Source organism: Sciurus vulgaris (assembly GCF_902686455.1).
Source record: "Sciurus vulgaris genome assembly, chromosome: 9".
Taxonomy (NCBI): Eukaryota; Metazoa; Chordata; class Mammalia; order Rodentia; family Sciuridae; genus Sciurus; species Sciurus vulgaris.
In genome coordinates this window covers 134,871,917-134,897,039 of record NC_136469.1, presented here as the reverse complement: position 1 = coordinate 134,897,039, position 25,123 = coordinate 134,871,917, and the positions used below count along the sequence as shown (strand labels likewise).

Genomic DNA, 25,123 nt, shown 5'->3' with positions numbered 1-25,123 from the left:
CTGGAGGGAAGGCCACGCCACCACATAGGTGGCCTGCTCAGAAAATGTCACCAAAGAAAGAGAGTCTGAAAGGGACATGACACTGATGGCAACATGTGGCCCTGGCCAGGACCCTGGGCTGGAAAATGAAAAGACTGCTTTGGAGAGAATTTTCAGAAAAATAGACAATGTTCAAAGAGGAACTCTGGAGGAGATGGTGCTAGTGGTTAGGGTCACATATAATGAATATGGAAAATGTCATGAAAATACGTGGCCATTTTTTCTACATTCCAGAACATTAAATATTCAAGTTGCCTGGAGTTCTTGGGGGGAATCTACTCTTTGGGAAAACAAAGGAATTGACTTCTATTTTGGGGTTAATACATGAGGCACACTGTTTTAAAATATATTTTACCTTTCTACAGGGAAGTGTTCTGCTCTCTTACTCTTTTTCAAGTTGAATTCATTCTGATGCATTTTACCAAATGGCAAAGAACTCCCCAGAAGGGGGCTCCATTTCATTCCTGGGCTCCTGCTGCAGCCACTCCTGTGTGTCAATCAGATGCCACCCAGGCCCCGTGCCCTGACAGGTGCAGTGGTGCTTAGCCTGCCCCACTGCCCCAGCATGGGCCCCTGCCGTGCCAACTCCTTGAACTAGCTCACCGAACTCAAGCCGGGGTCGCTCTCCAGCAGGCTGAGAGACGACTCAATGCTCTTGCAGACTTCACTTATTTGTGGCAGGAGGCACTCGGGGCTCCTCAGGGACTCCTGCATGCTGTCCTTCACAGCTGCCAGGCTGCTGCTGAGCTGTGCGCTTCCGTCTTTCAAGCTCTGCAGATTCTGGCTCATGTCCTCCAGGGCCTCCTTGGTCTCTTTGATTTCTGCAGAAACAGCCCACTTCAGAGTAGAGACATGGGGGCCCTTTCATTTGTAAGAGTGGCCTAACGGAACTTGAGAAGAACTTGTAAGTGACCTTAGACCACTGCAAGGGGCAGCCTGAGAGGAAGCACAGGGTGCTGCTGGGCTGCTCTGCCAGCTCCTCCGACCAGCTCAGTTCTATAGCACATGGTCTTTCAACCAATAAGCCAGGGCAAGTACCAACACAGGTCTGTAGGGGACACCTCGGTGCCCCATTACCTGGCCAACAAAAGCATCACTGCCCAACCTTGAAGAGGTCATTCCAAACAAATCCATCCCAACCAGTTTTGATCCACATAAAAACAGATTATACTCACATTTTAGTTATAAATATTCAAAGAGCTGGAATAACCTAGAGAGTAGTTGAGAGGAGAGTTTTGGATCCAGGCAGATTTAGGCATAGATCTGAGCTTTGTTACTTTCTGTGTGACCAGAAGTAGATTCTGGAACCCCTCTGAGCCAACCTCCTTGTATTAAAATATTGAAACTATCACCGTGCCCTTCACAGTAAGAAGGGGATAAGACTAATCAGACCCAAACTCCTCAACAGCAGTGAGTTTGCCTGTGTTGCTTTGGGAGCCCCACAGCCTAGGACTCATACTAGGAAGTCCCACATGATGATGGCTTTCCTGACTTCTCTGGGGGCAGAACTCCCTCCCAGAGAATATGGATATGAATTACAACTGTTTTCTACAGTGGTTCAAAGCCACAGCAGTAAAAGACGTGAAATTTCAACTAGAAGGCATCTTCTAAGCAGGTAAGTCTTCCTGGTCAAGTCTTTGCTCAACAGCAGAGCGTCAGGCAGGAGTGCAGTGTTGCAAAGGAAAATGTGAATGCCCTTAAAATGGTTTCAGCACCCTTCCTGCAACCACTCTGCCTACAACCACAGTGTTAAAGATGCAGACACACACACACACACACATACACACGCGCGCGCTTGCACAATGGTACCATGGAATCTCTCCAAGAGCAGCCCAAGTTCTCCTCTTGGTTCTACTTTGACCTTGCTATGGCATCTTTAGCAGGTTCTTTCATCTCTTGGACCTCAGTCTCCTCGTCTGTAGATTAGGGAGCTGGATGGATTATCTCTTGTGATTCTAGGCTGTGTCCTGACAGGTTCATGAGGCTGAGCCCTTGGGCAGGTTAGTTAACACCCATGTTAGCAGTCTCATTTGTTGCTGTATCCTAATTTGTCTCACTTGTTACTGTATCCAAAGACCTTGGGGAGGCTTCCCGAATTGGGCAGCCTGATCACTGATCTCAAATTTTATCACTTCACCTGATTTAAAAAAATTCTGAAGTCTGCTTTCATCTTTGCTCTTGATTCCAGGAAAATCACAATCTAACACCACTGAAGACGATACTGATGTCGAAGACCACAGAAGAGCTCTCAGGGCGTCGGTTTTGCATCCCTCCCACCCCTGCTGGCAGCATTATCAGCAAAGCATGACGCCTGGTACCCAGCTCACGATAGAGGCTCAGGAAACATCTAGCACAGCAAATGAGAAACAAAGAACACACGCCGACTGCCGAAGAGCGTGCTGAGACTCTTCACACTGCGCACCTCACGCTGCAGGTTCTGAGGTCTACCTCTCACAGACCTTTCCATTTTGACTTTAAGATAAATTATGCAAGAAACAAATAACAACAACCAAGACAGACAGATGACAAAACAGATGGCCCAGTAAATGTGTGTGTGTGTGTGTGTGTGTGTGTATGTGTGTGTGTGTGTGTTTGCTGTCTACAGACATTCTGGGTGGTAATACTCTGTTATGTCCCAGGAAGGACTCAGAGGTAATACATATATATTTTCCAAAAGCTTCAAAGCATTTTCATGCCTATAAAACATTTACAGGGCTATAACTCTGGGAATTATTCCAGGCCTACTGAGATCCCATGCATTATGTATCTGAAGTAACTGGGGAAAATATTTCAGGTTCCTAATTTTAGTTCATTAACATTTCGCCAGCCCAGTACTCATTTCCTTTTGACCTGCAGCCTAAACATGATGTACTCAAACGAACTGCATGAGTCTTCAATCTCCAAAACTCACAAATCACATAAGGCTACATAGCATTTTTAGAAAAAACTTTGCTGGTGCAGTTTACGAAGCAAGCTTTAAGAAGTTCTGGCAACAACAGAGGTGAAATAAACTTTGACTGATTCAGGTTGGCTTGAAAAAGAGTAGAACTTTGATAACACAGGAAGCACTGAAGGGAAAAATCAGTTTTAATTGTCTTTCATCTAGAAAGCACTATAATTCAAATACTAAAAATCATTGGAACTTTGGGCAAAAAAGTAAAGGGACGCATCATCCAGGCTGATGTGTAGCTTTAGCCATCGTGTGATTCTGATGGGAGAAGGTCTTGGAAGACCCATACTCCAAAGGCACTGGCACACAGGGGCCTGCGGTGCGGGGATGCATAGCATCATCCCATGGCCACGTCAGCTTGCACCTCAGACTCCCAACTCCTCCCCTGGGGTTCCCTGTGTGGCCTTCTAGCGGGTAGTACAGCAGTAGCCTGCATCTGAGCACGCCTCAGTGTCCTGAATCCTGTCTAGGGTGGGTGGGACAGCAGAGGCTTTTGTCAGATGGGGTTTCAATCCCAACCTCGCCACTTTACAGCTACCCAACTGCCACAGACTGAAGTGTCCCCCAAATTGATACGAAGAGGTCCTGACCCTCCTGTATTTGAACACAGGGCCTCTACAGCGATATTTAAGATGCAATAAGGTCAGAAGGGTGGGACCCTGATAGGGTAGGACTGGTGTCATTATAAGAGAAAGGGGTGCCTAAGATAGGAAGTAAGATGGGAATGACAGGAAAGGGCCAGGGAGGGAAGGAAGGAAGGACAGGACCGGGGAGTGGGACAGGAAGTATGGGTTTCTGAGGTTGCATCCCTTGGTGGCCAGGAAAGGAAATGGTTGATGAAGGAGAGGTTGGTGATGTCCGGAGGCAACTAGGGTACCCACCTCAGAGGACCCCCTTCAGAGATGACCAACCCTCTGCAGGGTCACATAAGGGCACAGCAAGGCCCTTTAGACTAGTTAGGCCTCATCCTATTTTGGCCTATTCGGCCAGCCCTCCTCTCCCCGTAGAGTCTGCTGAGTAGCTGAACTATAAGGAATGCCAAAGGGAGCAGGTGTGATTGTCTTCCACATGATCCCCTCCTGATGGCCTGTGTTCTCAGGAATAGGAGCTTGTGAAGGTACGATTCATATTAGCCAAATGTTTGACACAGATGAAATCATCCTTTGCATCAAACACCCAGCACAGACATTTTTCTTAATATTCAGAAGGGCCTGGGGATTTTTTTTTTTTTCCATTGCAGCTTGAATGTTTATTAAAATCAGTGTATCTGTTCACTTCTACACTGACTCTGGTGGGGTTTAAGATCCATAAGTGTATTCCTTGTTTTAAAAGCTGTTCTTTGGGGGGACTTATTGATAGAACTCAAAAGATCCAAAATTCTATAGGCTATGCATCTTCTATAACAGGGGTCGATCAACTTTTCAGTACAAGTCCAGATAGTAAATATTCTAGACTCTGTGGCCCTTAAGGTCTCTGCTACAACCACCCAACTCTGCCATCACAGAACAGAAGCAGCCATAGATGTTACCCACAAAATGTGCATGACTGTGTTCCAATAAAACTTTATTTACAAAACCGAGTGGGAGGCTCCTGTCAAATTCTGCTGGTATTACTTCAAATGACTTTTTTCAATATAATAGCTTTGGTACAAGCTTTTAAAAAATAAAATAGAATACTAACTACTGTTACATGGTGTGTCTCTGCCTGACCTGTTTGTGTGGCCACAGACTGCAGCTCCCGCTCTGGCCAATTTTCAGGGAAACTCAGGAAAGAATAAGTGACCCCGTGAGACCCAGGGATTCCCGGATGGTGCATTTTCAGTCACTTTTGCCACTGTGCTTACCTGTGGCTATGGCCTGGATCTCATCAAGAACAGGGATCACCTTAGGTTTTAGTCGCTCCAGAATTCCACCTCCCAGCAATGAATGAATACCTGGGATCAAAGAGGCAGAAAGGACAGTGAGGGCACTTACCCTAAGAACAGGCCCCACCTCTACTGCTGCAAAGTCCCACATTCCATTCGAGACCCTGTTCGGATATTGATTAGTGTGTGGATTTCATCACGGGGTCTGAAGTTCCCATATCAACGTCTCCCAGTGAAAACTTAGACACCACAGACTGACAATGCGTGCGAGGAACACAGAGTTTAGCATCTTCTTGTTTTTCCCCAACTTCTTTCCTTTTTAATTAAATGCTATCAGTTTGTCTTTTACATTCATTGCTATTTGTATAATCTAAGGTCTTGCAAGGAAAGAGAATTTAGCAACTTGAGCTGCATGTAACCACCTCTGTCCCATCTTTCCAGCCAGGCTAGATTCTCACCATGGCGACACTGTAGACATGTTAGGCTGGATAACTGGTGGGGCCTGTCCTGTGCACTGTAGGGTGTTTAGCAGCTTCCTCTACCCACAGATGCCAGGACCACCCCTCCTCACCTCACTGTGCCAACCACGGATGTCTCGGGAGGACACCAACTGTCACTCCTTGGTTGAGAACCGCTAAGCCGCACCATGAGCCCTAGCAAGATCCCCACCTACTTCTGAGGGCCACTTTAACAGGGTACCTAGCAGGGATGTACTTCCTCCACCACGTGGGGAATGAAGAACAAGTGCTAGCAACCACAAGACAACCAGGGCCCTGCAACAAATGCCAAGTAAGAGAGAAGCCGGAGACTTTAAGAAATAACAGATTGTGAACTGTCAGTAACGCCCGGGGATTGTTTTCCTACTTTCTCCTACCTCCACCAAATTTGTTTCTTAGTCTATGTCCTGTGGGTGGCAGCCACAGCCTCTCTTGAGCCCAAACAAGCAAATGAATACCAACGTGTGCCATCGGTACTCACCGTCCAGGTCTGAGAAGGCCCTCACTTTGGTGGTGTTGAACTGAGCCACAATATAGTCGATTTGCTGGGGAAACAAAAATTACATGAAACCTGACCTTCTAAGGCCCAAAGCCACAATAAAAAGAGATTTATCATACAGAAATTAACCTGAATCAGAGCAGCTTTAGAAAAAAATTGTCAACAAATTTTGGAGATGTTTTTATTTTCCGACAGACTTCTTAATTATACTCCCAAGCTTATTGGCCTAAACCAGATTTGTTTACTCTGAGTTTACCAATGTATTATGAATTATTATTTGTGTTGCTTGATTAGGTCTCATGATTCTGTGGCCTGGCTGTTGGGTCTACTCGTCAGGTCTAGCATAGCTGGGGATGGGTGGGCCCCTCTCTCCCTGTGTGGCCTCACATCTTCTAAGGACCAGTTCAGGGTGTTTTCACATGGTGGCCCAAGGTTCACCAGGAGTGAGAGGGGAAGAGTAGACACTGTGTGGCCTCTGGAAGCTGAGGCCCCAAACTGGCCTGAGGTCATGTCCCCTGTGTTCTCCAGGTCATAAGCACACCATGGGGACAACCCAGACTCCAGGGGTTGGGAGATAGATCCCCTGTGTGACTTGAGGAACTGTCAAGAACTTGTGCCCTTTGTGGGCTGCCACACTGGAGCCATTTTCTTTAGTGACGATTACCAACTGGCCTCCAAAGGGGCTGCTAGCCCTCCCGTCTATGGAGGAGGTCGGATCCCTATTTCTCTGTACCACCAGGGGCTATCAGTTTTCAATGATGACTGCCAATCTGCTCAATAAAAAAGTGTATCGTTGTTTCAGTTTTCATTCCTCCAACTACTAGAGAAAGACTAAATATCTCATTCTGTGCAGGGCCAGTCATGTTTCTTGTACCCATGGCACCTTCACATTCTCTTGCCCATTTTTTTTAGATTTGATAGAGCTCATCATATATTTCGAATCAGGTAAGTTTCCCTGAAAGTCCTAGCAATATGCTGTCCTTTTAGGATGGTGAACGCCACCCCAAACTTCAGCAGCCAGCACGGTTGTCTGACTTTGCCAGCTGTTTAGGGAAAAGGTTTTTCCTTGGACTTTTTGCAATGTCAGGTAAAAGAATGGTGTGAATTTTTATTCACAGATTGGAGAAATGAAACATTTCCATTTGTATACAGGCTATAAAACTACAGATAAAGTCAACTTCTCTTTTCTCAATATGTTTAAAATGCCTGCATTTGTTTCTCTTTCATTTCCAACCACTGTTTTAAAAAACTAGCACACACTCATATTGTAAGATAGAATGAACTGCGAGGGGGCCCTGGGCCTGGGGGGCTCTTCCTAGTGGCTCCGGGGGTGGGCTCCTCCTCCTGATACAGGTACCCTCAGCCCCACAGATGCAGGAGGGCTCCTGCCCACACGCTTTTCCAAACAGTGTTCGGGATGGTTAATACATCAACACGCTCTTGGGACACAGGAAAGAGGGCCCTTGCCCACAACCCTGCCCTTCAACCATCCACTCCCCTTCTCCAAAAACAACGAGTAAGTGCGTGAGGTGCATGTGAAAGATGGTGCGTGTGCCCTCCCCGAGGAAGGGGACGCACCTGTACCAATACCAAATGGGTGTTTATAGGGCAACAGGCTTTCGTTATCAGAGTAACTACGTGAATGATCGAAAGTGAATGATACTGCCAAGAAGGAAGGCTGGGGACATCCAGAGACTTTTCTTTTTTTAAAAACTAATCAAGAGACCCTTAAAATTGTTAAGTAATCTTATAACGTAGGCTATAATTTTGTTTTATCAAAATAAAATTAAAAGACCCATTCTGTAATTATGCTTTTGGACTCTTTTGAAAAACACATGCTGCACCTGCATTTCTTCATCTACAACATAAAAGGACAGCAGCCCTGTGCACTATCAGTATGTCACAACGAACCCCACTCCTACGTACAATTATAATGCGATAATAAAAACACGTTTTTGAAAAGGTAACTCCCATCTACACAGATTCGCTGGGGTCCTGGAAGGTCCACTGAGGTCAGTTACACTCAGGACCTGTGAGAAGCCCTGAACACAAAGCACCCAGGGTGCAGAGCTTGTGGCTGTACCTGCGGCGCTTCATTCAGAAGGGTTCGCAGGTCTTTGAAGTTGCTCACGACCAGCTTCTGAGTCCTTTTGATCCGGTGTCTCACCTGGTGGTTGGCCACAAAGCCATAGAGGATGCCAATGCTGCAGGAAAAGGCAAGAAGGAAGAGCAGTGACCGCGTGGTCCATCCACGGTCCCTGCCGCAGAGCCCGTTCCTTTGCCTGCTCTCTCCTACTACAGCCTTCCTACTAAGACCACCAAAGGGACCACATGTGACACAGAGCTCAAAAACATACAAGACAGATCTCCACTGAAGATAAAGCACTCTGTTCAAAAGGACTCCCATAAATGAGAGTGTCCCCACACGTTGTGAGGGAAGCAGGAAGTCTGCAAGGCAGTGTGCACCCTCTGTCTCAGTCCCCTCCAGCGGGACCCCTGTGTCCGCCCGCCCTGCCCACAGACTCACTGCCACCTGGGCCCCAAAGCCTCCAGGAGAAAAGATCAAAATGATAAGCATGACTTGGCTTTCTAGCATTAGCAGTTTCTCTCATTTTCTTGTTAGTCTCTGTATTGTCCAAGTTGTGGGGGGAAAAAATGCTACTTTAGCATTGAAATGCCATCTGAGAAGCTGCACACGAGAGGGCCTCCTGTGTTATTTATGTGAAGCAGGGAAACAAGCAGCTGGACAGTGCTGAGCGGTCAGAGGCTTCACGCGGGGAGCAGCCAAGGGCAGTAATCTCTTTCCAGGTGTATTCGGGAATTCACAGGAAGGACAATGACCCTTTCCTCCACATAAAATATGCATCGTAAAAAGCTTCAAAAACGCTACCTGAGATCATCCTACCATGTGTATGTATGGATATGTAACAACAAATCCCACTATTAAGTAGAATTATAATGCACCAATAAAAATATGGAAAAAATACTATAAGAAAAGCATCTGGCAGGAAAGACTACATAAAAATAAATATGCACTTTTTCAAGCCATCTAAAATGCTCTTATTGAATCATTTTAAGCGTCCGTAATGTTGACTTGTCACTAACAATCCCATGATGTAAACTAATTTGACTAATGGCTTCTGTCTGCAGCACTAGAATGTTAAATTTCAAAGTACTAACAGCCCAGGCCCTGTTGAACTTGTCCACTGGATGGCAGCATGGAATCACATTAGCTAAGCCACGGCACAGGCTTTACCTGCAGAAGCCTCAATAGAACTGTTACAGTGGAAGGTGTGGATATGTTTTCAGAACAAATTTTGCATTTTGGGGGAAAATTTGGGCAGGCGCGGAATGCAGAAAACCAATGCACTGAATCTTCATCAAATACAATTTTGTGGACTTTATATATATTTATAGGCAGGGTGATCAAGGGTCCTATTTTTTGGGGGAGGGGCAGGTTACTAGGGATTGAACTTAGGGGTACTTGACCACTGAGCTACATCCCCAGTCCTATTTTGTATTTTATTGAGAGACAGGGTCTCGCCAAGTTGCTTAGCACCTTGCTGTTGCTGAGGCTGGCTTTGAACTCGTGATCCTCCTGCTTCAGCCTCCTGAGCCACTGGGATTATACGTGTACCCCTGGTAAGGGTCCTATTTTTTGCACTGAAAAAATTCCATGTCTCCAGTTAATTTCCGAGTCCTGGATAAATGAGGACATTCACCCCACTTACAGTATCAGTGCCTTCCAAGGAGCAGTGGCTGGTCTCCTTAAAACCTACTCCCCATGGCAGTATCGCATCTGATCCAAAACTCTCTACATGACGCACACACTGAGCGGTTTCTGAGGGGTAACAAGTTGCAGCAGAAGGAATGCAAGAGCAGAACAAGATGTGTGTCCTAGTTCCTCTAGTGCCACCAAATGTGAGAAAGTCACTTTTCTTCTGTGTGCCTCAGTGGGCACGTCACAGCTAAAAAGATGAGTTTAGATCTGGTCTAGCTTAAATTGGATAAATGCTCAAATGGCAAGAGAGAGGGTTTCTGGATGCCTCCAGTTTCTCTAAAATGGTTTTTAAGTTGGGATTCTTTCTGACCGTGACCTTAAAACATGAACACCACCTAAACTCTGTGCCATTTGGAATGGCTGCCTTATCATCCATTATTGTCCATCCTAAATTTGCACTGGTATTTATGAGACAGAAGCTAGACCTTATCTATAACAGTTATGAAATATAATGCCCTCATGCCAAATAAGGCCAAATGACCCAAAATAGGATTATGGAGTTGTGTGAAGAGGAAAAACACAAAGCCAAGAGCTGAGTTTCAGTAATGAGACTGGCACTTCATTTACCAGGCCAAGTTCAACGTTCTATGCTGGATGAGTCAGGATCACCCCCCAAAATACACAAAAATACGCAAAAATAATCAGAGTGGGACCCTTGCTTTCTCCAGCATGTTCAAATTATCCCAGACATTCATCATGTGCCAGGTCCCTCTGATCACGCAGGGAGTCAAAGTGAACTTGGAAGTCCACTTCCACTTGGCCTTTGCTGACCCTGCTGCCCATCCCCAATGGGAGGAGAACCTCCTTGTTTTGAACTCCCAGAGGATTTCTGCCTCCGATTCTGATGGGGTATTTCTCACTCCTTACTCTAGTCTGTCTGCATTTCTGACTACATTTAATTTCCCTAAAAGGAGGTGGAAACTGTTTCTCTCTCAGTTTTGCACAGTGCAGTCTTATCCACAGGGATACTCACTGGAGGTGTGTTTAAGGATTTTGTTTTCATTGCTCTACTGAGAGTAACCACATTTGGAGAGTCTAAGGCCCAAACTTCCTCCCTTTACTGAATACAATGTGTCTTTGCTCACAAAAGCATCAGTAAGAAAAATGAGCTGCATTTCAATACAACGCTAACATTTCAGTGCTACATATCATAAAGACCCACATTTCTGGTAATCAATAGTGAATCCACTTAAACATACTGATAATCTTTTTCTTTCCAAAAAAAAAAAAAAAAAAAAAAACTGTACTAAACAGAAGTCTGTAGCAGAATACAGCAACTTTCCAAGCTGATTCTCGGATCCCTACACAGTGTAAAGATCATATTTAAATTAAGGATGACGAGTCCAGCCGCCTGCAAAGTGCAGGCTGGAAGCAAGAGGGAAATGTGGGTCCAGGGGGCTACGGAGGCAGGGAACAGAGGTGGGGTGGGGCAGCTGCTCTGCAGTCCTCCCATGTGCCACCATAATGGACGGTGGCCCCAAGTGCCTTCGAGATGGCAGGCCAGTGTGATCAGACCCTTCGAATGTCCACAACATGTGGAAAGGTGGAGTCTCAGGTAAAATCTCCAATTTTTAAGTATTAGCAACTAATTTTAAAAAACACAGACCCACCGATGGCCTTCATTTGCAATCTCTAACTTAAACCTTTTTATTCAAACAAGTTAGAGAATAAAGATCTGATGCTCTTTGTTGTTGTTGATTTAGACACTCCCTACTGTCCAGTATATATTAAAAAAAAAAAAAATCACATGTGTTCATGTTTTTGTATTCTTTTTAAAAGTTTTTCTCATGCCTTTGTACTTTAACAGCCACTGGACAATTATTAGAAGATGAGGATAATAAGAGCAATATACCTAAAACGTCAGAGATTATTTGTTCTCTGGCCCTTGACATAAGCATCTTTAAGCCATCGAAAGCACATGCTTTTGTGAAGTACAAAAAAAAAAAAAATGTTAAAATTTTAACAGAAGGTAGGAATTTTTATTTTCATGGCATCTTAGCATTACATTTTCTATGTTTTATTATGAAGAAAACAATTTCCTTATACATACACTTCTAAATAAATATTTAAAGTTTTAAAATTTGCAGCAATATTTTCTTAATGATTTATACTGACTTAATGGAATCAGCCAATGAAAGTCAAGTACATGTGTTTAGTCTATAACCGATCGATCTCTTATTTTTCAAGCATAATTGTTAATTTAAATTTTAAATAACCAGACCTCTTCTTCTCATTACACAAGTCTCATGATTTTCAGGCATGCTATAGTTTAATTTTTTTTTTTTTTTTTTCTGGAATCTCTTGACCTCCAAGCCAGGAATTGATGGCCACATCCTAATACAAAATGAACGCTGACAACAGCCAGCTTCCTGAGGACAACTGGGTTTAATTCACCAGGGTCGTCGCTAGCAAAGCTGAACTGTCACGCTCAACAACTTGGAAATATACAGAAGAAATCAAGGCACGGCTGCTCCTTTTCTTTTCTTTCGAAGACTTCTTGAAATTTTGAAAAATGTAATGCTGAAATGTTCAAAAGAAAGGAGGGGCAGAAACTGGGCTCTCCCTGGAGGTGGACACATTTGCCAACCTGTCCACATGACAGGTGGGGATTCACTTTCCTGTCAACGGTCAGGTCAGGCAGACCACAGAAACATGGGCAGGTCTGAGAACTCTCACGCTCCACAGCTGCCTGGGGAAAGTTGCAGCAGGAAGAATGTGCCCAGGTGTGCTCCACACTTACAGGGAAACTTTGTCCTCAACACCTATGGGTTTCTCATAAAAATAAAAAAATAAATAAAAAGAAAATTTTTGAAATAAAAAGGATGAATGAAAAAACTAAGAATAGACAAAACTAATTTGAAAACTATTTTCAATGGTCAGATTAGAATCACTAAATGAAATTAAGCCCAATAAAAGGCAACTGGACTGCTCTGGGTTTGTGAAAGTTTTTTAAATCATACCAAAGATTAGTAGCCAATTTCTGCTGTGTAAGCTAGAGACCCTATAGCAAGAAAAAAATCCACTAATGCCTTTCATTCTCTGCTTTCTAATTTAGTTGACATTCTGTCCCCTCTTATTTTTGGTGATGTGCCTTCTCCCTTTCATCTAATCAAAACAAAGAAATCTTTACTTTCCCCTAGTCTTTAATCTTCTTGCCTAGCTTTGATTACTTGCAAACATTATTTCACTATCATGTGACTCACGATGTTTAAGACACTTGCTAGCTAGTAGGTTTCCAAAGGAAGACATCAAAATAGGAACAGTAAATTGAAAAGTTCAAGGCAAAGTTTAAACTTCTTGTCTCAATGTAATGTAAGTAAAAAGAAAAAAAAATTATATACTGTTCTCATTTAGACTCATATATAACATAAATTCAATGTACTATGTGAAGTCAAATTAGTTGTAAATTTGTTATTTCAAACAGTTGATCAACTGTTTTCTCAAATTAAGTTTTCACTGATGGGGAAAAATTTTTAACTGTATGTGTAGGAGGCAATAGAACCATGGAATATATTTTGTTAAAGAGTTTCCCAGCTCAAAAGAAAAGATATCTAAATTTGTTGGATGGATCTAAATCTCAAGAATAAAAAAAAAAAAAAATAGTTGTAATATTCATTTTATGTACAAATGGAAGCCAAGTTTATGTTTGGCTTTGTAGCTTCCTTGTTTATATATTCTGGTATTTTAAACATAATGTAAATAATCAATTCAGAGTGAACTAATAAATAATTACATGAAATGCAAACAGAAATCCAATTTAAAAAAGGAATACAATATATACTATATGCTTCATTAAAAAATGAAAGTCCAATATTACATATGTAATCATTTATTCAGGTAAATGTATAACTATGTATAATAAAGAATTTTCCTGAAATTATGAGATGAAAACTATTAACCCGTTAAAGAAGCCCTAAAGGCAGCATTTTCAAAGGACACTGAGACCTGAGCCTCATCTTGATGTCTAGGGTGTGGAAGTGGACAAGGCAAAACACAGCTGCCCAGGCTTTGGACAAATGACCAGGTAGGTCTCCCACTTCCGGAAAACGCACAGGGCGCCTGTTGAATCTGACCGGTCTTTGGGCTGTAAGTGACATTCTTCCAGCACTTAAGGAGCTCACTAACTCCTGCAGGGGGATGGCTTTGTGCATTCCTGAGGATACTTCAAACGCACAGCAGAGAGAAAGAGACATCTGGAATACCATCAGCCAGATTCTAATCTGCCTTCCAGAATCCAGTGTGAAGAGAGAAATCTGAAATACTTTGAGAGAAGACAGAAAAAGACAGAGAGGCAGAGACAAAAAAGACAGACAGGAAAGGAGATAAAGACAGGGACAGAGGATAGATGCCCCCACCTCAAGCTCACAGAGAGACGCCAGGGCTCCTGTTTCCAACAGCACGTGAAGTAACTAACACATTCACTTGGATCCTTTTACACTCATATGTGGTTGAGTCTATTAGTCCACTTTTTTTCCCAGCAAAATTATGTCTTTGTTATTTAAATAATAATTGCCCTGGAACAAGTGCTAACGCATTGGTTTTTACTGGGATTTTGCACTGCTCAAGTTTAATTTCCGGTGTAATTAGCTCAATAGGTAGTGCCCAAGCCTGGTACAACAATTCAGAAGAGACAGGCAGCCCAGCTGCAGCAAGAATGAGCTTCTTCCTTCCACCCAACTGCCCCCAATTCCTCTGCAGAAGCAATCACTGGGGCTGGTCCCTCACCAGCCTTTCACGTATATTCTGTAAAAACACAACCATGCTTTTGTGTCTTGTGTCGCCTTCCTTTTCTGTTCACATCACAGTTACTATGTGACCATGCACACAGGGTTGTTGTTTTCCTTCATCTCTCTTGGAGACTCTATTGTATCAATACGTGTAGAGCCACCCAGTTCTTTGAATGGGTATACTGCATTTCTAATATGGACAAATGGTCTCCCCAGACCACGCATCTTACCAGACCCTTACTGATGGCCACACTTAATAACTTTTCTCTTTGGTTTGCTAGCTAAAACTTCAACTAGTAGGAATCACTGCTTTGTGCTCAAATACACAATCATCACCTACTTAATAAAACTTGAAAAATCTCACCCATGGATGCTGTACAATGTGGTGTTTGGAGAAAGACAAGAATGCTGATATCAGTCTTTGGTCTGGATCCATCAGGCCTAGCCTGGTTCGCCTAGTGGGACCTTCACCTTTGTTGCTGTATGAGACACTGGTTGAATGAATGAGGAAATGTGGCACAGTAACCAAAAATCACAAACGGACCAGTGCCATGGTGCAGTTCCTCAGCGGAGGGCTCAATCTGGACTCAAGAAAACATCCTCATCTTAAGAGCAATGAATTTCCCATCTGCCCATCAATTGGAAACCTTCTGGCAGAAGCAAAAACTGCAGCAGAAACATCCTAAATAATGAAATGTGTTCCAGACCTCAAAGCAGGGTAGCGATGAATAGCAAACTCAAGAGAAGTGAGTTCAGAAATTTGTAGAAAGTTAAGAGCCTTCTGTGATATTCTCAAATTTCCAAATGCAGGGACTGCACTCATCTGGCAAGATTCCTTTGGAATCAACTATAAAATCAACTAGCAAATGTGGCAAAGGCCTTAGAGAGAGAGCTGCTCAGGGAGTGGATGCTCTCTGCATTTACCACTATATCCACAAGGGGGAAAAGTGCCCCAGGGCCGGCTGGTCACTCAAATTAGGGCTGCTTCCTCACTAAACTCACGTCCAGGGACAGTGAGACCTTTGGAATCACCTTAGACAAGCACCTCTATTCTCCCTTTTCTGCTTTTTTGTCCTCGTACTCAGTTTTAAATTCACGGGCTTATCAATTAAAATGGGGGCCGTGGCTCATCACCCTGAAAACAATCAGCTGTCGTCCAAGATGCTACTTGCCTTATGAGCACACAGATCACCAGGAGGGAGACGGCGAAGCACTTCCTCTGGAAGGGCCCGTTCTCCTTCTCTCGCTGATGCATTTTTCCACCACATTTGTTACAGCAACGACATATGGAAAAGAAATAACCCACCACAGGGACCAGAATAATAAATAACAGCCCCAGGAAAGCGCATATGATAATGCCGATCTCATAGTAGGCGATCTGCAATTCAAACAAAAGAAACAACACAAATGGTCACACGAAATAGTAAGTGGAACAAGACAGAGAAAATGCGCTTCGTTTTCTTTTAACCTATTCACTCTCATGAGTTGAATCGTAATGTGTGTGTACACATTTTTCCATTTGAAACGCACTTTCAAAACAGGATTATGTTATTAGAATGTGGGAACAAGTGGCTACTAGCTATCTTTCAATTCCCAGGAAGGTGTCCACCAGGGTCAAGTGGCAAATGGTTTAATTTTTTTTTCATTTTAAAAAAGTGTGTTCTTTTTAGTTATATGAGACACTAGAAGGTATTTTGACATATCATACATACATGGAATATAACTTCCCATTTTTGTGATTGTAGGTGATGTGGGCAAGTGGTTTAATTTTAACCCCAAACATGTTTTGTCAGTTTGTAAACCATCTGATAAGTCTTGGCAGCAATACCTGCACAATGAATAATCTATACAGATAGGACACAGAGTTGAGGCCGTTTGGATTGAATCAGTTAGTGACAAATTCTTAGTTACAAAAGAATCTGGAATAGATCTAGATTTAGAACAAAGGTTCAGGTGTTCTGAGTCTGATGATAAAACACAGTCCACTTAGCTTTTCCATCCTGACTCTGGGAATAATGGTTTGGATCCTGTAGAGACACTGTGAAAATTAGAGTGGGGGTATATGCTTAGAGGGAAGGTGCCTAACTGACTACCAGGCACAGTGTGGACACTTAATGACACTTCCCATAGTCCCAGTGAAGTCCTCGGCTCCACAGTCCGTGTCTGAGACTGGTCCCGAGTTCCCAGGAACAAGTACGACGTCTAGATACAATCATGGGACAGAAGTATGTTTTCAGTATCACTACTAGTTTATTCCAAGGTAAATGAAAGTTGGGTTCGGGAAATAGCTTAACTGGTAGAGGGTGTGCCTCGCATGCACAAGGCCCCAGCACCACAAAAACAAACAAACAAGCAAAGGATAAATGAAAATTAATGCAACTGGATGATGAAACTCGGCCTGTTCCCAATCATGCCTACAGTTACCTTTCTCAAAAATGGCAGAAAATTACAACAGGAAGTGGGGAACCTATGGACAAGCTAGATAGCAATGGACACTGAGTCCAAGCTGAGCAATAAACAAAACACAGATCCTGTTCCTACAGCTGAGTGCTGAGAACAGATCTCCTGCTTGACTTCCTATTCAACCTCTCCTGGCCCTCATCTTCCATAATAATCAAGCAAAATCTGTTTTCTTTCACTGCTGTGACTTTGGGATCAGCAAGAAGGTTGGGGCAGTGACCCCCCACCCCCCGGCCTGTCCACTGTGTAACGTGTCAGGAGCAAACTCACCAAGACAAGAACGCCCCAAGGAACTAATGATCCATGTTCTGGAGGTCTGCAGAACTAAACAGCATCTTGTGACTAGGTGTTTAGGACCACATGTGCATGATCTGGTCCCACTCCCTGTGACAAGGTACCTGCTAGTCTGAGAGTGCCCATCAACTGACTTTATAAACCACTCCCAAGTCCGCTTCCTGGCAAGATAGGCCTTGTGACAAGAGTCTTCATCTCTTCTACCTGTTTTTCAAATGAAGTTACCTTCCTTGGCTCAACACCTTGTCTCTTGACTAAATTGGTCTGTTGTGTGGCAAGTAGCCAGACCTGGGACAGGTCACATTCCTGGGAGCACATGCTTGCCGAGTCTCCAGTCTAGAAGGTGTTCCTTTAGCATTAACCCCACCAGCATATCATGGGGGAGGAGAGTCACATAACCTGAGATAATTAAAGGAACTAATTACATGAATTCATATTCAAGGAACAGTAATGCTTACGTATTAAATCAGATGCATGTGACACTTGAATACCATCTACTTTAATATTCAGATAAAAATGCAAAACAGAAAAAAAGGGGCTGAATTTTGATGCATTCATGAGTTACGTATGTGTGCTTCACCTTGTCCCCCTTCCCATGGCTATGGAGAGCCACGTGTAGGGGACTCTTCAACCCTTCCTCAAAGACTAACGTACTTGGCCAACTAGGAACTATCCCAGACACTCCAAACTCTGACATACTTACATATTTTGCTATTTGTCAGCAAACATTCTAAATTATTTATTTCTTTGAAAGGAATTTTAAACCCTTTCTAAGTCCCAGGAGATACTAAACCCAAGCCCAGGAAAGAAGGTATATTGAAATGTTTACAATGCACTCATTTTAGCTTCAAGTACAAATTCTGTATTTTACATAGAACTAACTAATTCTGACTAAATTAGGTAGTATCAGGACTCAGAATGCATCATGTTAAGAGTTGACTCCTAGGCTAAAAGTTAGCCAAGATCTGGCAGTATGCAAATTACTTTTTGATACACCAAGATCTTCAGGCACTTTTTAGATTATGCTGAAGATAAGACCAAGACAAGATTAAAGATGACAGCAGAAACAACAATGAAATGAACAATTTAAAAAACATTGCAGGAAGACAGCAAGGAAGAACAGAAAGTTCTGAGCAAAGCAACACTACGTACTGTTTTGAGATAAAGAGCAACATGCAAGAGACAGCAGACACGAGCTTTACCTTCAGGACCAAGACTATGTTCTCTGGCTGCGAAGTCAAAACAGTTGAGGAGTTTGTGTGTAGCAGAGGCGGCAGGCACCAAGGAAGCAGACAGGAAAAGTCACGTGAGTGATTGACCACAGCCGCCAACATGAGCGTCCCAAACAGAGAAAATCAAGCAACAGAAGAATAATAGAAGAAAGAAATGCAATAACTGAGTGTGCATTTGAGAAACTGTGTTGGGTACAGACAAGTTCTGAAATTTACATTTGGGTTACTGAAAAGTTCTTGGTTTGGTTTTGCTTTGTTTTGTTTTGGTATTGGGGACTGAACCCAGGGGCACTGAACCACTAAGCCACATCCCCAGTTCTTTTTATTTTTAATTTGGAGACAGGGTCTCACTAAGTTGCTTAGGGTCTTGATATGTTGCTGAGTGAGGCTGGCTTTGAACTTGTGATCTTCCTGCCTCAACCTCATAAGCTGCTGGGACTACAGGAGTGTGCCACCATACAGGAGAAAGGTTTTTAATCAGTATGGGTCACTTGTGGAAAAGAAAATTAGAAAGTCACAAATGCTCAACATGCTAACCATGTGATCTTCATACAATGGAGAACCAGAGGTCGACTAGAGTCCCAGGGCCAAAGGCCTCCAAGATCTGCTGGTGTCCCCCGGCTTAACAGTGTTAAGTGGAGTTCCACCATTTTTATTCCAGAATTCTCGATTTGGTTCAGGTCCCCGTTCTTCCCCACCATCCTTGGCCACCCTAAGGTGTTTGTTGTCACTCTATAAAACGTCCCCAGAACGTGTCCTGTGTGCTGCCCTGCTTCACTCTGGGCTCCCCATGCTGCGTCCTTGCCTAGAACTTATTCTCATTTCTCCTTCTCCTGATGAAACTCAAGACCAAGCCCGGGAGTTGCCTCCTCAGGACACGCGGGTGCCGTACATCCTCTACCTACCGTCATGCAGCCCTACGCCTGCCCCGTGACAGCAGAGACACTGCAGAGAGGAGCCAGCTGCCACTTGGCCATCTCCACGCTCGTGGAGGGGAGGGCAAGACCCACAGTCACTCTCGCCACGTGCTCCCAGGTGCCCAGCACAAGACCTGGCACTAACCGTCACCCAGTCCAACTCTGACGAACTGATGAACCGAGAATAGGAGACCCAGCCCTGCACCAGTTCTTCCCAAACATGGTCCAGAAGTGGGGGCTAGTCCCTGCTGAGGGCGAACAGCCCTCAGTGAAGAAAAAAAACCCAAAGCAGATGCAGCGAGTTTTCCATAAGACTAGATTTGTTCAGTTTATGAAACTGTGCTTTTCTGGTGGTAAGTATATGAGGGATAATGGAGTCGTTATGGATTTTATGGCTAATTTTGTATATGTACATGGGATTAAACCCAGGAGCACTCTACCCTTGAGCTACTTCCCTAGCCTTTTATATTCTATTTTTGAGACAGGACCTTGCTAGGTTGCCGAGGCTGGCCTCAAACTTACAATCCTTCTTCCTCAGCCTCTCAAGTTGGTCCCACAGGCTTGTTACACCTCAGGGCACAATCTTCCGAAGGTGCCAACTTCACAGTGAAACACTGGCTTCCAGTTAGAAACACTGACTTCAGACTCCACCCTAGAGGGTGAGTCAGGATTGTGGCAAGACCAGCGGCTGTCTTTAGGAAGAGCCCCGTCACGGTGGTGCTGTGCTGAACTCAGGTAGTAAGTGTGGCAACCCTGCTGTCCTTTGGCAACCATGGCTGGGCACTCTGGGCTGCGGCCAGGGCAGAGCCAACCATAAGCTAAAATAATCAGCCGATTCTTTTGCGTTCATTTCCTCCACCCCAGAGTTGGTCTGCCCATTCGATACACTTGATAGGCGGCAACCAGCGCTCTGGGGAGCTGGGAGCATTCGCACTCTTTCTCTTTCCGTGCTGGCTGTCATGTAGGTTTTGTCCTCTGTGGAATGTGGCAGTTTGAGTCCTCGCTCCACCACTTGGTGTCTGTGATTCTCTACTCCAATTGCCTATTCTGATCACCTAGGGAGCTTCTTAAAAAGCTCCAACCCTGAACAACTACATCAGAATGGGGTCTAGGCAGGGCTAGCCACACTCCACTGAGCTTCAGTTACCTGTTGACAGAATGGGAATAAGCAGAGACCACACCTCGTGCTGCTACTGTAAGAAGTGCAGGAGAAAACGGCAGGAACGTGCGTGCTTTGTGCATCCTTCTGCTCCAAGGGTCTTAGTGGGTGTTAATGGATACTCATGAATCCTGAAGACCAGTGTCTACAGGGTGATGCTCAAGCACCTGAGCTCCAGGAGCCTCCAACCATGATTCCTGCCCTGCCCTGTGCCCCGCAGATCACTAGAACATACTTTCCCCACATGGCAAGGGGACTGAGCTTTCTTACTGGCAGAGTGTCATCTCCTCTGGGAGGGCAGGAAACAGGAGCTAAGTCACTTCCCTCTCAGATAAGTAGGTGGGATCCAAGCTCGCAACCTCACTTGTGTGATTACCTGACATTTACTAAGTGCCACATTGGTGTCCAGTGACATTTAGGATGTTAGTGCTAGTGAGGTTGTTAAAGCAGCAGGGCGAGTCCCACGCCCTGTACCTTTCCCCACAGGACACATAAAGGGCAAGGAAGTAATCGAGGAGTGAGATAAATGAGGAAAAAATGAACCAGCAGAATCTAGCAGGGAGTTGGTCAAGAAATAAGAGTAAAGGTAAACCATGACCACGTGGAAATGAGTCCAGGAACTGGGACAAGGAAACCCGCCATATCCACTGACGAAGCCACCAAGATGGCAAGTAGCAGATGCGGAGGGTTTGCCAAAAGAACCAACTGCTGGAAAGGTTTCTCCTTGAAAAGGTGTGGATAATACTTACCAGTTACCAGTGGGAGGTGATTATAAGGAATCTACCCAGATGCCCCCAGCCCGGCATTCTGTCATGGAAGGAACTGTGTTCTTCCACTTAACTGACAGGTGCTAGGCTTGCCTTCTGGAGCTGCCTTCTCTGTAGAACCCCACGGGGGCATGTCACCAGGTGACACTGCGTTGTATTTCTCTTGTATAACCAGGACGTGGAGAGTCTGGAAAGTGGCTCCAAGCTCTGACCCCCAAGAGAACATGTCCTGGCAATCTAAGACATGGGCTGGGTGTAGTGTGGCTCACTTCTGCATCATGAGCACAGGCGCCGGCACAGAGTGGGCAATAAATGGGGTGGACACTTCCCCTGCCCATGTACTCTCTGGCCCAGCACCTCACATGGACAGACTAGTCTTATGAAAACCAGAAGCTCGTCGGTGTCAGTGGCATGGAAGGCTGCCTGGGACCCGGCATGTGCTGCCGAAGGGAACTTAGGACCAACAGAGTTGTTTTGGTGTCATCTATCTGGGGCTCATTTTTCATCATGGCTCCATGATTCCAATTCTTAGTCATCCCCATCCCAGACATGCCTCTACCCATCCATTGTCCTGGCTCTGGAATCTCTCACGAGTTCTCGGAAATCACATTCAGTATTCCTTCCTCAGAAAATGGGGGGCTTAGTCATGCTGGAGTGGCAGATAAATTGGGATGTGACAATTTCTGTCCAGGGACAATCATCCACTCGAGTAATTTATGGCTGGAAATGTACAGTGGACACCTCTGAATCTGTGATATCCTCTGTACATAGCAGAAGATCTCAGTTAAGACCTGCTTCTTCCAAAGCAGTCCTGTGGGCTGGAACAAGGCTCATAGACATTGATGCTGTTTGTCTGTTCAGAGTCAGAATGGTCTGGGTACAAATCCCAGCTTTGCCATTTAGCCACTGGGTGACCTTAGGCAAGTCCCTTGGCCTCTCTGAGTGCAGGATTTCTCCTGTCTCTACGATAGCAGAAACACTTGCACCTTGGAGGGGTGTCCTTGTGAGAATTAGAAACAAGGCAGCACTCTTAACCCAGTGTCTGGCTTGGACAGCAAGCAATGGCGGGGAAGATGATGACTAGTTAAAGACACGCTTTATGCAGCTGAGTGGCCTGGTGCGTCAAGCCAAGCGTTTTTGGTGGAAGTAAGGCTTTACCTCTTCCTAGCTCTGCTTGCCTTTGAGTAAGCCTTAAAGTCAGCTGCACATGGAGTCTTCCCTGCTTTCCCGGGGGCAGTGTCCCTCCCTGGACAACCCGGCTCTGTATCAGAACAGCCCACGTGGTGCACGGCCCTCTCCATCTCACCATGCAGCGTCCCAGGTCTCAGTCTGCGCAGCTGCCATAACAAAGCACCACCAACAGGATGGCTCCAACACTGGACACTCATGATCCTGCAGTTCCAGAAGCTGGAGAGTTCCAGATCAAGGTGTTGGCAGGGTTGGTTTCTGTGCTGCCGCTCTCCTGGATGGCTGGAGGGTGGCCACCTGCTGGCTGGAGCTTCACGTGGTCTTCCCTAGGTGACTGTGTCTTTGCGTCCCCTTCTTATAAGGACACCAGCCATAATGGATGAGGGCCTCCCTAGACCTCATTTCAGAATTACTTCTTTAAAAATCTTTTGTCCAAATACAGTCACATTCTCAGCTCCCGAGCAGGACGTCATGAGCATTAGAATTCTGGATACAGTTCAGTCTGACACATCCACACACTCGTCTATCTCTTGGCCTCTCTTTCACCAACCCTGAATTCTCGGAGGAAGGGCCGTACTCATGCATATTTGTACTCCTACCATGCATTGAGTCCACCTGGTACCCCATAAGTATAAATTAAGCAACTATACTGTATTAAGAGAGAAAGTCTGAAAAAAATAGTCAGGAAAGAGAAGGGGTCCTTTAAACTTTGAGCTAACATGCAAAAAAGAGGCACTGGTATGAAAGGGAATCCTGTCTCCCTCCCAAAGTCAGGGCTCCTCCTTAGAACAAAAGGTCCACACTTCTGACAGCTTCTGACTCTCCTTAGGAAGAAGATCCCCTGAAGAGCCCCCACCAGAAGACCACTGAGTCAGCTGCCCAGGTCCCTCAGCCATCAGAGGAGCTGGAAGATGCAGCACAGAGCCAGGAGAAAGACTCCATCCCAGGACCACTCACCTGGGCAGTCCTTACCTGTGTACCTGTGCTCCTGTGCTGCACAGCACAGGCCAGTGTGAAAAGGTCTTCGGTGCCTGCCCATGCCCTCGGGCCTCTACCACCCTGGTGTGCCTCCTCAGACTTCTGACCACTGGCATCTTTAACTCTGCTCGAGGGTTTTCTCCAGAACCACGGAAGGTCAGAAGTACTGAGGGAAGAACACTCCTCCACCCGTAAGCAGCCCTAAGCAGCGCCCCTTGGCCTTGGCACACAGACCCTGTGGCTCTCCTGCCCTTCCTTCCCCAGCTGACCTGGAGGCTGACGTTTTGCGGTTTCCCAGGGCTCTTCTGCAGTACAAAGCAGTTACCCTCTGGGCAGGTGGCTCCTTGGCGACCTCTTGAAGGGCAACCCTCCCTTCCCCACATCACAGTTTGTGTTCCGTGCCCCTCCCTGCCCTTCACTCCTTGACTTAGGGTCTGCCTGAGGGGGCCAGGGGACAACTTACCAAGTGCAGCAGTTACCAACCCTCCAAAGGTACCCTGGCTCCTTCAGTGTCTTTGCTTAATTACACACCTCCTCCCTGGACAGCTGTGGGAAGTGTGATCCAACTGCGTGTCCAGGGTAGGATTCAGTCCATTCGTGTGGGCTCCGGGCTCTAGCCTCTCTCTACTCTGCCTCCCGACATTGGATCATCTAGGTACCCCCGAGTGCAGAGCAGCTCCCAATTCAACCAAGCTGAGCGTGAAGGAGCTGTCCGGTTAGGAATCCTGCCGTGGTCATACCTGCCAGCCTCCTCAGAGTCACTTCAGGGTCTCAGGAGCTTGTCCTACAGGGTCTGAGTCCACTATTCCCACCCATTTCTTGGCAGAAGTGGGTGGTATTCAGACTATTAGCTGCTATGGAATGCTGATTTCAATATGAATATACATTTTATTCTGTCTGGGGACACAGGCCATCACAGACAATTGTCTGGACGGCATAAATGAAGCCAGTGGACTGAAGAGTGAAATGCTTTCCACAGTCCATGGGGAGGCGATAAGTCCCGCAGGAAGGAGAAAGGCTCCTTCCCCATCTTAGGCTTTCCCACCATCAGATATAAATGACATTTAGAGAAGGGTTTCCTCTTTGGCTTCTACATTCACTTTTCTCTTGAGTCTCATTTTATTGCAAATTGAGAATATGAGGCCATTTGTAACTACAGCATCTGAGGTCACTTTCCACTGGGCAAGGGTTAACTGTCCCCACTCAAACACTAGCACTGAGATTTGTGGCACCGGCCAGTAAAGCAAGTCCACCTGGACCTCTGCTTGCTGGACCTCGAGAACCTCGGCTACTCTCGCAGAGGCAGGGCAACGTGCCTCGCTCACCTTGCTCAGGACTGAGAACATGACCAACAGACTCAACTAATTTTTATTATTCTCCATTCAAGGCAGCAATTATCTGTGTGTGGGTTTCCTAGGAAACCAACACCCATACCAAACCAAGATCAAAAGAACATCCTTCTGTTTAGGTGTCAGTCACAGAACCAAAGGAGCGAATCAGCAGCATACCTCGCTGGCCGCCTCTTGACGTGTTAAGCAGAGACAGGAAGATGCCTGGGACTTTCTGAGGTACCGTCCACTCGCCCACTGATCAGGCCCAGTCTCACCTTTCTTTCTCCCTGGCCAACTTGCTTGCTTCTTCATACATGATCTCTTGGCTCGCATAGTTCCCCAGCCTGGGATGCGACAGAGCCACCTCCCACCTGCTCAGGACCTCTTATCCTTTCTACACCCAGCCCCAATTTCACTCCCTCTTGGAAGACCTTTGGGAC

At 45.3% G+C, this 25,123-nt stretch overlaps 1 protein-coding gene across 6 annotated transcripts in view; it reads right to left on the bottom strand.

Moving 5' to 3' along the window:
* The window catches only part of PROM1 (prominin 1), a 113,378-nt gene that overhangs the window by 38,942 nt on the left and 49,313 nt on the right, over positions 1 to 25,123 (bottom strand). For all 6 annotated transcript variants that reach the window (XM_079154793.1, XM_079154795.1, XM_079154796.1 and 3 more), the window contains exons 4-8: positions 15,530 to 15,735; positions 7,933 to 8,053; positions 5,832 to 5,895; positions 4,833 to 4,922; positions 643 to 860 (exon numbers count right to left, since the gene is read on the bottom strand). In XM_079154793.1, coding sequence (XP_079010919.1) covers positions 643 to 860; positions 4,833 to 4,922; positions 5,832 to 5,895; positions 7,933 to 8,053; positions 15,530 to 15,735 — 699 coding nt within the window. The remainder of the gene's footprint in view (positions 1 to 642; positions 861 to 4,832; positions 4,923 to 5,831; positions 5,896 to 7,932; positions 8,054 to 15,529; positions 15,736 to 25,123) is intronic.